Source organism: Dipodomys spectabilis, unplaced genomic scaffold, assembly GCF_019054845.1.
Source record: "Dipodomys spectabilis isolate Male_0828 unplaced genomic scaffold, ASM1905484v1 ptg000098l, whole genome shotgun sequence".
Classification (NCBI taxonomy): Eukaryota; Metazoa; Chordata; class Mammalia; order Rodentia; family Heteromyidae; genus Dipodomys; species Dipodomys spectabilis.
In genome coordinates this window covers 5,104,891-5,119,687 of record NW_024870775.1, presented here as the reverse complement: position 1 = coordinate 5,119,687, position 14,797 = coordinate 5,104,891, and the positions used below count along the sequence as shown (strand labels likewise).

Genomic DNA, 14,797 nt, shown 5'->3' with positions numbered 1-14,797 from the left:
CTGGGGATTGAACTTGGGGCCTCACACTTGCCAGTCAGATGCTATGCTACTTGAGCCATACCTCCAGCCTCGTTTTGCCTTTTGAGGTCGGGTCTCCCTTTCTTTCCTGACCAGCTGGGCTGCAATCCTCCTGCTTGTGCTTCTCAGAGTTGCTGGGGATTACAAATATTCACTACAGTGCCTGGCCATTGTACCTCCCCTGAAGCTCGGATGACAGAGTTGCCATGCTCAAGATGCTGACCTCAAACTGTGATCCTCTGTCTCTGCCTCCCTAGTAGCTAGGATTACAGGCTTGAGCCACCCAGGCTGGTCTGGAACTATGCAGCCTAGACTGAACAAAATGACACCCAAGTGTCATTGCACTGACTTATTTTTATTAATGGTGTGGTAATGTATCTGCTAAGGCTCTTTTGAGACAGTATTTAGTTATTAATAAGTAACCACTTCATGTTACTGGAAATGACTGGAATTTCTTGTCTCTGGAGCCTGTCATCCCAGTATCCCAGCATCTCATCCTTGGTGTGGTATTTGTGGAGGTCCTGCACACTGGCCACCAGTAGGGGGCAGCCTCCACTGGGATATAGACACTGCATTTGTAGATTGTCAGGAAATCTCTCCCCCCCCAACCCCCCCCCCCCAAACCCCCCCTCCCCCCGCCCCTTTTTAAGTTTTGTGGTGCTGGCATTGGACCCAAGGCAAGTGGTGCTCTACCACTGAGCTGCATCCCCAGCCCTCATGTTTTTGAGACAGGGTCTCCCTATGTAGCCCAGGCTGACCTGGAACTCAGTCTTCCTGCTTCTACCTTCTGACTTACCTGGGTGCTATTTCCTAAGGCCATTGTATGCTTTTATTTTCTGGTAGTGTCTCAGGCCTTTTTTTTTTTTTTTTGGTCGGTCATGGGGCTTGAACTCTGGGCCTCGATGCTGTCCCTCAGCTCTTCAGCTCAAGGTGAGCGCTCTACCACTTGAGCCACAGCTCAAAAACACTCAGAAAACCACTTGAGCCACAGCTCAGAAAACCACTTCTGGTTTTCTGATGGTTAATCGAAGATAAGAGTCTCGCAGACTTTCCTGCCCAGCTGGCTTCAAACCTCGATCCTCAGATCTCAGCCTCCTGAGTAGCTAGGATTACAGGTGTGAGCCACCGGTACCCAGCTTCATGCTTTTGCTCAGGCTGGCCTCAGGCTGTAAGCCTCCTACCTGTAGGTAGGATTACAGGTGTGCATGGACACGTTTGCTTTGTTTGTGGGTCTCACCCCTGCTCCCCATACACCTTAAACTATGACTTACCTCTCAAGTAGGTGTGATTAAAGGTGTGAGCCACCATGCCCTATATTTTCTGTGCTTTTTGGCTGATGTCCCTTGTGGACTGAAGGAAGGGGCAGAGCGTTCAGTCACGTTCAGCCTTGGTGCGAGCTTGCTCACCCATGAGCTGGGGAGTCCAGGGCACAGCCGTCATGGCTGCAGGCTGTACCCAAGGGCTGTCCACTGTGGAAAAGCGACTTCTGGCCTCACAGGGAAGGAGGAGACTCATCCAGGCTTAGAACTAATGTGGCAAGAGAGGCCTTTGAATACCCAGTGAACCACGGAAAGGCTGGTTTTCCATTTGAGGCAGGCTGGTGGGGAGTTAGGATGAAATTGTGGCAAATGAGTAAGACAAGAAGACTAGGCAAGGAGGCCAGAGGAGGCTCACGTTGAAAGTCTCGGCCAGGCTGAGTATATCGGTACCCGACTGTAATCCCAGCACTTGAGAGGCTGAGACAGGAAGATCTGGAGTTGGGCTGACGGGTGAGCACCACTACATTCATCTTCTATCTGTGGTGGATCTGGCCTTGAGCTGTGATCTTTACCCTCCCATGTAGCCAGGATTATAGACATGAACCACTGACATCCAACTTTGTTCTCTGACATTGAGTCTACGTAACTTTGCTCAGGCTGACCTGGAACTCATGATCCTCCTGCATCCGCTTCTTTTTATTGGTCAGTCCTGGGGCTTGAACTCATGGCCTGGGCATTGTCCCTGAGCTTCTTTTGCTCAAGGCTAGCACTCTACCACTTAAGCCACAGTGCCACTTTCAGCTTTTTCTGCTTATGTGGTACTGAGGAATGGAACCCAGGGTTTTATGGATGCTAGGCAAGCACTCTACCACTAAGCCACATCCCCAGCCCTGCCTCTCCCTTTTGAGTATCTGATATTGTAGATGTCCTACTGTACTGAGCTACTGTCCCCATTTTGGAGAACATGCTATGATCTAGTGAGAAACCTTAATGAACCCTGTGTCTGAGAGCTCATCCCTTCTTTTAAACATATTAAGTGCATCCCATCTTTTTTTTTTTGAAGAAAGACAAAAAATGCAGAGTCCCTGGATAAAGCAGCAGGTGATCCAAAACCCATTCCTTAAAGGAACCAGTCCTTTGGGTGCTGGCAGTCCAGATCCCCTGTGGGCATCAGTATTGGAAGGCAGGCAAACTGGGGCATGCCCCTGTCCTGATACAACTGCCCACTGGGGCTCACCCTAGTGGGCCTGGGTTGAGGAGGGGCACTTGGGAGCCCCGCACACCAGAACAGACTGGGGTGGATCTGACTTTTGCAGCGTGGGTACAGGTTCATCATTGCCAGGCTTGCTCTGGAGTGGGCAGTCTAGACTTGGGGTCAGACAGGGGACCTGGGTGCAGAGATCTATGACCTGGAGCTGAGGGATGCTTGGCGTCCTGCCAGCCACAAAATGAAAAGCTCAGAGATTACTGCCTGCATTTCTGCTTGTAGATTGCTTTGAAGTTGTGACACATACACATCTTCCCAGGAGGCAGACAGACAGCCTCCATGCCATAGATCAGAAGTGGGAGCTGCCAGGCACCTCAGGTGGGCCCTTCTTACGGGCAGAGAGGGGCCTGGCCATCTGGCTCCTGAAAGAGTCTCTCATCTGCTCATTTCAGGGAGTGGTGTGGCCCACTTGTAACCCCACTTTGAGGTAGCTCCCCACTGTGGGCCGCCCCAGGGCATCATGGGAAACTCTTTCACTCTCCTGCCAGGTGTGTGTCCTGGGGCTACTCAGCAACTGGACCCCACCTTGGTTTCCTCAGATGCAAGATTCTGCACCCTGCTTACTACTGAACCTAAACCATTCTGCTCCTCTGACTTAGGGTGTACACGCCATGCTTGTTCTGGAGACTTTACTCCAAAGGAGCCCTCTTCTGCCTGCCAGCCATGCTCCCCAAATCTGCAGGAAGGAGGGGGATTTCTTATCCCAGGAAGCTGGGAGCTGAGAAGGCTGGCCATGGCTCACTGGGGGTTAGGGTCACTTAGAACCCTCCTGGGGACACCTGTGAAACCGGCCCCTTTCTATTTGCTATCTGGAGACCCCAGACTCATTTGGGAGGGGCATTAGCTGTGGGAGGCACACCACTCCTGAATCCCCTCTTTGTCTCGGGAACCCAATGGGGAGAGCCCCACTGGAATGTCATGTCGGCTGCCTGGGCTTGGGCCCCCTCCCCTTCCCAAGGCCCACCTATGCCCCGCGGTGATACACACACACACACCAGTGCACTCACACACGTGTTCTCACACACACCAGTGTACTCACACAGTGCACACAGACACAGGGTATACACATGCTTACACGAGTGCACACACACAACTGTGCAGGCATGCGTGCACACTTGCTCACTCACACATGCACACGCGCGTGCACACACTCCCCGCTAGGTTGCAGAGGCGACCTTTTGTTATTCAGATCACATCGTGCCCTGCTGCTCGAGGGGCTCCCGCCCCCGAATCCTCCTGGGTCCCTCTACGCCCCCTGCAGCCGGTCTGGGGTCCCCCGGGCGGCGGCGGGTGCTCAGCCAGCAGGGCCTCCCGCCGACCCGGCGCGGCCCCTCCCTCTCCCTGTCCCCCCTCCCCTTCCCTCCTCATCCCCTCCCCCTCCACCCCTCCCTTTCTCCTTCCTTCGCCCCCCCCCCTCCGGCCTCCTCCCCTCCTCTCATTCCTTCCCCGCCCCTCATTCCCTCCACAGCCCCCTCCCGCCCTCCCCCCTTCCCTCCCGCCCTTCCCAGCCGGACCGGGCCCGGCGCTGCCCGGCCCTGCTGGCCGCCCGCCCGCAGCACGGCTCCGCGGGCTCCCGGGCCACACTAGCGGCCCGCAGCGTTTGGGGCTCGTGCGGGATCTCGAGGGTGGGGGGCGCCCGCAGCCTCGGCCATGGACGTGAGCAAGATGGTAAGTGAGGGGCGCGGCCCCTCCCGCCGCCTCGCCTCCGGGCCATAGAAAGTTTCTGGCTTGTTGATCCCGCCTGGTGCCTCTTGATGCGGGCTGGCCCACAGCACCGCACCGGCGGGGCTCCTGGGTACCGCCTTGGGGGCCGCAGGGGGCCGTGCGCCCCCAACCCCGGCTCGGTCCGTGCGCTGGGGGTCCTCCGGGCGGGGGGTCGCCAAAGTGAGGGCAGCCGCGACTGCTGGATCTAGATTGGCCACTTGTAGGCCTGGGGGCCGTTAGGGGGGGCTACCCTGGAGGGTCCTGTCCTGCCCCACACCCAGATATAGTAGGTGAGGGAGTGCTGTTGTTCTCAGAGAGCTACTGCTAACCCAGCAATTTGGGGGCTCTGAGGGGAGGGTTGAGCAATGGTCACAGCAGGACCTGGGGTGGAGGCTGAGCCCACTTCACACCAGGGCCCCAATGGCCTGACTCCCACCTGTCAGGCTGGCGGGCCTCCCTATGGCTTGTGGGGGTCCCCAGGGCCGCAGAGGAAAGGAGCAGGCTGGTGTGTGTGTGTGTCTGTCTGTGTGTGTGTCTGTGTGTGTGTCTGTCTGACTGTCTGTCTATCTGTCTATGGGAATGCATATCTGTTTAGCTCAGGGATGAGAAGCAGGTCCTGGAATTTGAGGCTGGTTGTGATTGTCTCTGGGGACAAGTGTCTTTGGGGACCCCCATTCCTTAGAGAAGGTGGATCCAGCTTGGTTATAGGACAGGTGAGACTCCCTTCCTATACCAGGGGACCAGTCTCAAAAGAACTGTGCCTGCCAAAGGCAGGGAAAGCGGGGAGTCCTGTCTTCCTGTGGGGACAGCCTGGCTGTGGTGGGCCGTGCTGGGAGGCTGGGCCAGTCTGGGGTAGCTGTAACAACTCCCCATGGAGCCCTCTCCGCTCCCTTGAAACTCTTGGTCTGCCAGGACCAGTCAGGACCTCTGTTCTTAGAGAAGCACCATGCTGAGATTTTCACCATTGTCTATCCCTCATTAATTCAACAGTGTGTATTTAATTAGCCATTTATTTATTTATGGCTGTACTGGAACTCAGGGCCTTGAGTTTACTAGGGGAGTGCTCTACTACTTGATCCACTCTACCAGTCTCTTTTTGCACTATTTATTTTTGAGATAGGGTCTCATTTGATGCTGGGACCAGTCTAGCCTGCAGTCCTCATGTGTGAGCTTCCCTTTGCTGCTGGGATGACAGGCATAGGCCACTGTGCTCACCCAGTACTTGAAATGCAGCGTCACCAATTTTGATGCCTCAAATCTCCACCCTCTGATCTTGGTCTCTGACTAGCTAGGGTTGCAGGTGTGAGCCACAGCTCCCAGCACTAATTCTATTATTTCTATAGCAAGTATTGGGGTAAGGGCCACAAATAAATGGAACCCAGGCCTTCTGCTCATTGGGGCTCCTAACACCTAAATGAATGGTCTATAGAGACACAGGTCAGTCAGTAGTTAGATGTCCAGGCTGGCCCTAGACAGAAGGCCACAGCTCCAAAAGCTGTTTTAGGGTCTGAGAAGGAGCTGCAGAATTCAGCTGGAGTATGAAGACTCAGCTGGCCCTGGAAGGCTGGGTGGAGTTGGTTCTGCCTGGTAGTACAGCCTCAGGAAGGGCAGTGGGCACAGCTAAGGCTGGGGCATTCGGCTGGGGTAGGGTTTTGAGTTAGGGAAATGTCTGCCAGTTGGTGGCAGCCAGACTAGTCAGGGCTTGAAAGCTAGCCAAGGTGCCAGGACTTGTGAGCAGAGAGGTGCATTTATTGCTTCTTTCCTCTTTTAGCCTGGAGTCCAAACAAAAGTGATACTCAATTCTCATTAATCATTGAGCAGCCAAGAAGAGCCCAACCCAGAAGCCATTGTCCTGGCCCTTTGTGAGGAGCACAGACCCTGGGCTGTGTAGCTAAAAGAACCTTCCCCACCCCACCGGGGAAACTGCACCACCTACCCCACTTCCGTTCCCACTGGAGGCCTGCTTGCCTTCCCCACTGCCCATTCATGCCCCTTGGGAAGTCTGGCTTAAAGGACTTTCCCTGAGGTCCTTAGGTTCCAGGGTTGTCCTCAAACCCTGCACTGCAGCCACGTCCTTGCCTGACACTGGCCTTGAGGGCTTGTCTGGCTCATAGGTAAGGTGCCCTGCCCAGCTTTTGTGTGGCTGGCTGGTTTTGGTGGGAATAGAGTATTTATCAGGCAAGCACTTGATCCATGCCCACAGACCCTTTTGCTTTACTTTGTTCTCTAAACAGGGTCTGGTGCTTTATTTATTTGTGTATTTATTTATTTATTTATCTGTTTTGGCCTTAGACTGGCCTCAGATGACTATTATCCTCCTTCCTCCACCCCTCAGGTAGCTGGGATTATAGGCATATGCCACCATACCCAGCCCTATACTCCTTAATTTGTTGATTGGCCTGAAGAGCGGGAGTGTATTTTAGGTGATTGCTGTTGGGACCAATTCTCTGGGGTCTAGTTTATCTTTCTAAAGGAAGGGACAAATGACTAGAGAGAGTGGGACTACCAGCTGCTGCCACCCATGAATCTTGGATGACATCAGATACCTGCCCAGGGGACAGCCAGTTAGTTCACCATGTGTTCCGGGTAAAGTGCAGATGCCCTGCTGAGATTGATGAGAGGGGCCTCTGCTTTCACCCAATGCTATAATCCTGGGACAGTCACTACCCCATCCTCACCAAAGAGCATAGTAATTTATAGAACAGTGTGTATTTGCAAGATGCTTGACCGCGTACAAAGGTTTTTCCCTATCCCATGTTATTTTTATTTTTTGGTTGGTTGTGGGGCCTGAACTCTGGGCCTGGGCGCTGTCCCTCAGCTTTTCAGCTCAAGGCAAGCGTTCTACCACTTGAACCACAGCACCACTTCCAGCATTTTTTTTTTTTTTGCTCATGTGGTGCTGAGGAATGGAATCCAGGGTCTCATGCATGCAAGGCAAGCACTGTACCACTGAGCCACCTTCCCAGCCCATCCCTACCCCATTTTTTTACCACAACCTTGTGAGAAAGGCAGGTCTAGAATACTTAGCTACATTTTACAGATTAAAAATAAGTATTGGTGGGCGCCAGTGGCTCAGCGCCTGTAATCCTAGCTACTCAGGAGGCTGAGATCTGACAATTGCGGTTCAAAGCCAGCCCGGGCAGGAAAGACAGTGAGACTCCTATCTCCAATAAACCACCAGGAAACCGGAGGTGGCGCTGTAGCTCAAGTGGTAGAGCGCTCGCCTTGAGCTGAAGAGCTGAGGGACAGTGCCCAGGCCCAGAGTTCAAGCCCCACAACTGACAAAATAAATAAATAAAACGAAAATATGTATAAAATATATAGCAGAGTTCAGTTGGTCATGGTGGTACCTGCCTGTAATCTCAGCACTTGAGAGGCAGAGGCAGGCCGATAGTTAGTTGGAGGCCAATTTAGGCTCAATAGCAAATCCTTGTCTCCAAACAACAACAACAACAAAAACATAATGGCCACAGGTAAAGACCAGGGCATTGACTGCTTAAGAGCAGTCAGTGCTGGATGGGATATGGTTTGAAAATGGTCAGTGATGCTCTGGGTATTTTTTCCCATTCCTGTGGTTGAATGATTGATAGAGGGTGGTGCCTCAATCCTTTAGACTGTAGCATTTGGAAAGAAGGGGGCCCTTTGGGATTAAAGAAGCTCATCAGATGCCCTGCCACTGGATGAATGCTAATGGGCTCATAGGAGAAAGAGAGTAAAGGAAGGTGCTAAGCTCATGGAGTACTTGCATACCAGGCTTGAGGCTCTGGGCTCCATCTCCACTGTAGAGAGCAGGTGGGGGAGAGATACACCAAAGGTTAGAGACACATGCTGCTTGTCTCTGAACCATACTGGAACCCTGTCACTGTAGGTGGGCCCTTAGACTTCCACAAAGCTGAGCTAGGTCAGCCTCTTTTTGCTATAAAAATCACCCAGCCTCCAGTGTTCTGTGACAGTAACATGGAATGGACCAATGCCATCTGTCCCACTGCTGATTGGGTTCGGTCAGTGATTGTGTCGATGCTCCAGGAACCCATTGAGCCAGCTACGAGTGTGAGACAGGCAGGTCTGGAGCTGGCAGCTTGAGGATAAGGATCATGGGGGAGACAGGACTCCAGGGCCGAGGGGAAGGAATCCCCCAGGCAGTGAGGAGAGGCAGGGCCATCCCCATATTCCCAAAGCCCAAGGTCATAACGCCAAGCTGGTGCTGCCTGTGGTTTGTGCCAGAAGAGCAGGTATAGCTAGTCCCTGTGGGACTAGCCAGGTTAGCCTTTCATAGCTTGCTGCTGGGGATGAGCTGGGGGGCTCCAGAGAAAGGGATGGCAGTGACACTGCTATCCCATCATTAAGGAATAAATGATGTGATGTTCAGGGCAGAAGCTCAAGAGAACCAGCCCCAGGGTGGGCCCAGGAACTTTCAGGAGAGGCAGTGTGGCTGGTGGTGTGGCACAAGTGTGAGGCCTAGATTAAAAATGTGCAAATGTGGGCACCAGTGGCTCACGCCTGTAATCCTAGCTACTCAGGAGGCTGAGATATGAGGATCACGGTTCAAAGCCAGCCTGGGCAGGAAAGTCCGTGAAACTTTTATCTCCAATAAACCACTAGAAAACCGGAAGAGGCACTGTGGCTCAAGTGGTAGAGCACTCACCTTGAGCTGTAGAGTGCAGGCCCAGAGTTCAAGCCCCATGACCGGCAAAACAAAAAACACAAGTGCCAGGCACTGGTGGCTCTGTTCATATCTGTAATCCCAACTACTCGGGAGACTGAAATCTGAGGATTGTGGTTCAAAGCCAGCTGGACAAGAAAGTCCATGAGACTCTTATCTCCAATTAACTACCAGAAAACTGGAAGTGGAGCTGTGGATCAAAGTGGTAGGAAGCTAGCCTTGAGCAAAAGAGCTTAGGGACAGTGCCCAGACTCTGAGTTCAAACCCCATGATAGACAACAACAACAACAACAATGAACCCCTCAAGTGGCTTTGACAGGTTTACACCACCTTCTGATCCCTCTTCCTGGAGGTCATGGTCCTCCCTGGGGCCTGGATCACTGTGGCACTTGCAAACCAGGGGCTTTTCTGTGGCCAAGCTGTGTGGATCGAGTGCCACCTAATTAAGAGAAACAGAGGCTTGGGGAATCAGGACTTGGCACTTGGGGTTCTGGGTCTTTCTGTGGGCAGTCTTCCAGCTTCAGTGGCTTCTCGGCTCTGAGGCAGGATGGCCTTGGGCACATGGTCCCCACTGCTTTTGTTTGGGGGTGCCTGTGCTGAGTGTATTTTCACACCCCATAGCCATGGTCAACAGTGGCATCAGGGAGGAAATAGGCTATGTACCACGGCTGTTATCTGGGAGCTGTGAAAAGGTGTAAAAAAAAATAAAGATCAGTGTTCTCCTGTCATGGGATACTGCTGCCAACTATTTGACATAAATCCTTACACCTTTCTCTACAGGTCATCTGTGCATATGTAGGCACACTGGAATGAACCGTATCAAGTAGTGCTCTTAGAGGGAGAAACAGCCTAAGTTCCTTTGATGAAACCATGCCCATAGACAGATGGACAGACACACACACACACACACACACACACACACACACACACACACAGACACATACACACACACACACACACACACACACACACACACACACACACACACACACACACACACCATGGGCTATTCTGAAGAGTTGGATTCTACCATCCACTATGCTATTACTCCAGATCCAGATCCATGTCAGAGGCTTGGGTCCTGGGGATCAAAGTCTGTCTTTACTGCTTACTCATTTGCTCATTTGGGCAGGTTACTGAGGCTCCTTGTGCCAAGGTTGTGGTTTTTTTTTTTTTTTTTTTTTTGGGTCTGGTTGTGGGGCCTGTACTCTGGGCCTGGGCGCTGTCCCTCAGATCTTCAGCTCAAGGCTAGCGCTCTACCACTTGAGCCACAGTGCCAGTTCCAGCTTTTTTTTGCTTATGTGGTGCTGAGGAATCAAACCCAGGGCCTCAGGCATGCAAGGCAAGTGCTCTACCACTGAGCCACCTTCCCAGCCCTTGTGCCAGGGTTTTGTCCTCTGTGTAACAAGACAGTCGTAGAACCTCCCTGAACATTGTAAAGTCAATGCCTGGTTCAAAGCAGGTGCTCAGGAAATGTGAAGTTTTTTAGTATTTGCAGATAAAGAGAGGTCAAGTTTCCCACTTTTGAGGAGACACCTTTTGTACATATGTCCAAGAATCTGTATGAGTTCAAACCCTGGGACTACCAAAAGAAAGAAAGAAAAGAGGAATCGTTTAGTTTGGCTCACAGTTTGGGAGATTCCAGGCCATGGTCAGTTGTCTTGCTGCTTTTGGGCCTGTGGTGAGGCAGTACTTCATGGTGGGAGCATGTGCTGAAGGGAGCTGCTTACCTCATGGCAGCCAGGAAGAGGCCTTATCCTTGTGTGTTGGTCTCCTTTCAGTGATGGAATGACTTCCCACTAAATCCTGCCTCTTAGTGATGCAGGCTGTAGAACAGCCTTGTCCAAGTCATAGCAGGTGTGCCTTGGAGCTATGCTTCAGAGAGATGGGTGTGGTGATGTTTGGTCCTGAGGAGCTGGTAGGCCTGGGTGGGGCTGGCCCTGCCCCAGCCCTGTGGGCAGCTCCCACTCCTCCTGCCACCTGTGGCTTTCTGAGGAAGCTATCAACTGGCAGCCCTATAGCAGGTGATGAAACCCCTCTGGAAGGGCAATAGGCTCCCCAAAACTCTAGTACACTGCTGAGGGTTGAATAGGGAGGGCCTCTGCCAGCTCTTCTGAGACCTCCAGATCATCATCAGGGCCTACCCGCGCTGTCTTTCCTCTGACTCTAAGTAAAACCTTGAGGCCTGCAGTTCTGCTGTTTGGTTGGAAGGCAAAATCTTACAACCATGAGACCATGACTAGACAGAGGTCCAAGGGAATGAATGAATTCCCCCTCTCAGGCCAGGAGGAGTATAGCTGGGATCCTGCAGCAATGTCTGGGTTCTGATTCTGGCTCTGTGCCTTCCTAGCTGGGCTGTCTAGCAGGAGGCTGTCTAGCACCAGGGCAAGTTACCAAACCATCCCAGGCCTCAGTTTCTTTAGTGGGGCTCAGTGAACAAATATATAGTCTTGATTCTAGGGTCAGTTCTAGGCCAGGAGTGGTTCATTCAGTGTGTGTGTCTGTCTTGTCATAAATACGCTCTCCAAGAACCAGTGGAGTCACAACCATAGATAAAAAAAATAAAGAATTATCTTAGCATTGAAAACTTTACTTCTGCAGAAGCGTGTGCTATCAGCCAAAAATCTGGTAAGCAAGCACACAGAACAGGGAGGCAGACTGCTCCCCTATTTATCCCCAGTGCAGTAGCCCTGCCCCTCTGCTGGGATTGGTTGAGCTCAAGATCACAATCTGCTCCTGTTTGCTAGTTTGAATAGGGTAAGATGTATTTACATAAGGTGACTTTGAAATAAGATGAACTGCACACAAGTAATCTCTAAATGTACCTTCTTCCTCTGCCATTTCTTCAACAATCTGAGGTATGTCTTAATTCCATCTTTTTTTTTTTTTTTTTTCCTTCGGCCAGTCCTGGGGCTTGAACTCAAAGCCTGGGCATTGTTCTTGAGCCTCTCTGTGCTAAGGCAAGTGTTCTACCACTCAAGCCACAGTGCCACTTCTGGATTTTTGTGATTATTCTGAGGAATCAAACTCAGGGCTTCATGCATGCAATCACTCTACCACTAAGCCATATTCCCAGCCTCCTTAATTCCATCTTGAAAAGAAATCAGTTTAAGACAAAACCTTACATTTCAAAAATCCTTCCTTGGGCTGGGAAGGTGGCTCAGTGGTAGAGCGCTTGCCTTGCATGCATGAGGCCCTGGGTTCGATTCCTCAGCACCACATAAGCAAAAAGAAAAAAGCTGGAAGTGGCGCTGTGGCTCAAGTGGTAGAGCTGAAGTGCCCAGGCCCAGAGTTCAGGCCCCACGACCGGACCTAGAAAACAAAAAACCAAAAAACAAAAATCTTTCCTTATCCCAAAACTTTTCCATAACAAGAGCCCAGCCACCAGGCCAAAGCAGGAACTTCTAAGCAACACATTTTGATAGAAGAGTTTTTCTGTTTGTCTGTCTTAGATGGGAAAATCAGGGACCCAAAAGAGGGACAGGGAGAAAGTTCAGACATGAACGGACCTTGAGGAACAAGACGAAAAACAGTCCTTTGAGGTTCCAGCACTAAGGACCAGGCTGGGATGAAGAGGACTGGCAGAAGGGCTGAGGCTGGCAGCAGCACCTGTCCTGAAGTGCCACCCACTCTGTCCTTCCCACCGCTCCTGTGTCCTTGCACCATCTTTCACTGTTTTTTTTTTTGTTTGTTTGTTTGTCTGTTTGTTTTGGTCCAGTTATGGCTTGAATTCTGGGCCTGGCCCACTGTCCCTGAGCTCTTCAGCTCAAGGTGAGGCTCTACCACTTGAGTCACAGCACCACTTCCGGTTTTTCTGGCGTTTAATTGGAGATAAGAGTCTCACGGATTTCCTGCCTGGGCTGGCTTTTTGAACCACGATCCTCGATCCTCAAGTCTTAGTCTCCTGAGTAGCTAGGATTACAAGTGTGAGCCATTGGTGCCAGGCTATTTTTTTGTTGTTGGTCTTGGACCTTGAACTCAGGGCCTTTAAGATTAGAGCTCTATCACTTGAGCCACAACACTACTTTCAGCTTTTTCTGTTTATGTGGTACTGAGAAATCAAATCCAGGGCTTCATGCAAGCATTCTACCACTAAGCCACATTCCCAGCCTTCCTTCTCTGTGAGGACTCAGTCCCTCAGAAGCTAGCAGCGGGCCAGCTAGCTCACCTAGTATTATGACCAGATGGGCCTCTGGCCATCCCAGGCCTCAGTTTCCCTCATCTGTGTTAGGAAAGATCAAGTGGATGAAAGGAGACAGACACCTTAACAGATGAGAGCAGCATTTAACCATCATTGAAGAGGGGCACCAAGTAGTACCAAACAGAGTCAGAGATACAAGGAGCATAGAAAGTGGGGTGGGAGGTTGCGGGGTGGGGGTGGGGGGGTCTAGGATTTAAAGATAATCAAACAAGGAAGTCAGATCTGTTAGTTTCAGCAGAAATTACCACCCCGGGCTATGCACACTTTGATATTGGGTAGAAGTGGGATTTTTAATTGCTCCAAGGTGAGGACTTCTGAGAATGACCCGGTTGGGGGGATGGGGTGGCGAGTGGGCCATGAATTCCTACTGGGCAGATTGGATTATGAGAACAATGCAGGTTCCTATCAGTCTGTCATTGGAATGTTGCTGCCAGGGTTCAGTGTGTCAGTCTAGGATCCTATCAAGGCCAGAAAGGGAAAACTGAGAGAGTCTGAACCACAGATCATTCCCACACACACTGGGGCTGGGCATCTTCAATTCAAATATGTTCTCCTTTCTTTCACTGGGTACCTGTAGCCTGGTTCGTGTCCTCCCCAGACCCCCTTAGATGGGAAGGCCGCCATGACATTGGGTACAGTTCTCAGCCCTAGGAAATGCCCCCTGACCGGGTCGCTCCTAGTTGTTTCTCCAGGTGGCATCCAGATCACCATGCGGTCCTGTGTACCCTGACTCTCCTTGGTGATCATTTTCTATTTCTGGAACCCATCTCAGCCTAGCTCTTTGAATATTGGGGTGGCCCAGCCTATCTCCAGACATTTCTTTTTTTGGGGGGGGTTCCGGTCATGGGGCTTGAACTCTGGGCCTGGGCGCTGTCCCTCAGCTCCTCTGCTCAAGGCTAGCACTCTACCACTTGAGCCACAGTGCCACTTCCGGCTTTTTTCTTTTTGCTTATGTGGTGCTGAGGAATTGAACCCAGGGCCTCATGCATGCAAGGCAAGCGCTCTACCACTGAGCCACCTGAGCCACCTTCCTAGCCCCATCTCCAGACATTTCTGTGCTCATTCCTTGGTGATCTTAGGTATGGGTTTGTTTTGTTTTTGGTGATAGAAAAGGTGGAACTCAGTGCTGGACTACTTGAACTACTTGAACCTCCGTGCTTTTGTTTTTAGTTTGTTTTTCAGGCAGGGTCTTGTGAGTTTGCCCAGCACCAACCTCAGAATGATGTTCTACTCTCCTCTTAAATAGCTGGGATTACAGGTGTACACTATCTCACCTGGTCCCTTATCCTTTCTTAAACCCCTCTGCATTGACCACATTGATAAATCTAGCTTGGGACTAACTCTTAAGTTTACTCCTGGCACAGATCACTGCCAGTTACAGCCCCTCTTGGGTGTCTAGTAGGCAGCTCCAATTTAACACGTCTAAAATCAGACTTGTGTGTGTATGTGTATAGGTGTGTGGGCTGAGTGTGGGTGTGTGTGAACTCAGAGCCTTGACACCGTCCCTGAGCTTTTTTGCCCAAGACTAGCCCCCTATCACTTGAGCCACACCTCCCAACTTCCAATTTTTTTGTTTTTTATTTTGTCCGTCACCGGGCTTGAGCTTTGGGCCTGGGCGCTGTCCCTCAGCTCTTCAGCTCAAGGCTAGCGCTCTACCACTTGAGCCACAGTGCCAGCCATTTCCA

At 51.5% G+C, this 14,797-nt stretch overlaps 1 protein-coding gene across 4 annotated transcripts in view; it reads left to right on the top strand.

Annotated features, from left to right (window-relative positions):
* The window catches only part of Hip1 (huntingtin interacting protein 1), a 100,663-nt gene that overhangs the window by 39,483 nt on the left and 46,383 nt on the right, over positions 1 to 14,797 (top strand). Inside the window, exon 1 of one of the 4 annotated variants that reach the window (XM_042686497.1) lies at positions 4,160 to 4,212. The exons of the other annotated variants lie outside the window; for them this stretch is intronic. Coding sequence (XP_042542431.1) covers positions 4,195 to 4,212 — 18 coding nt within the window. The 5' untranslated portion in view covers positions 4,160 to 4,194. Of the gene's footprint in view, positions 1 to 4,159; positions 4,213 to 14,797 lie in introns of those variants that run through there. 4 annotated transcript variants of the gene reach the window in all.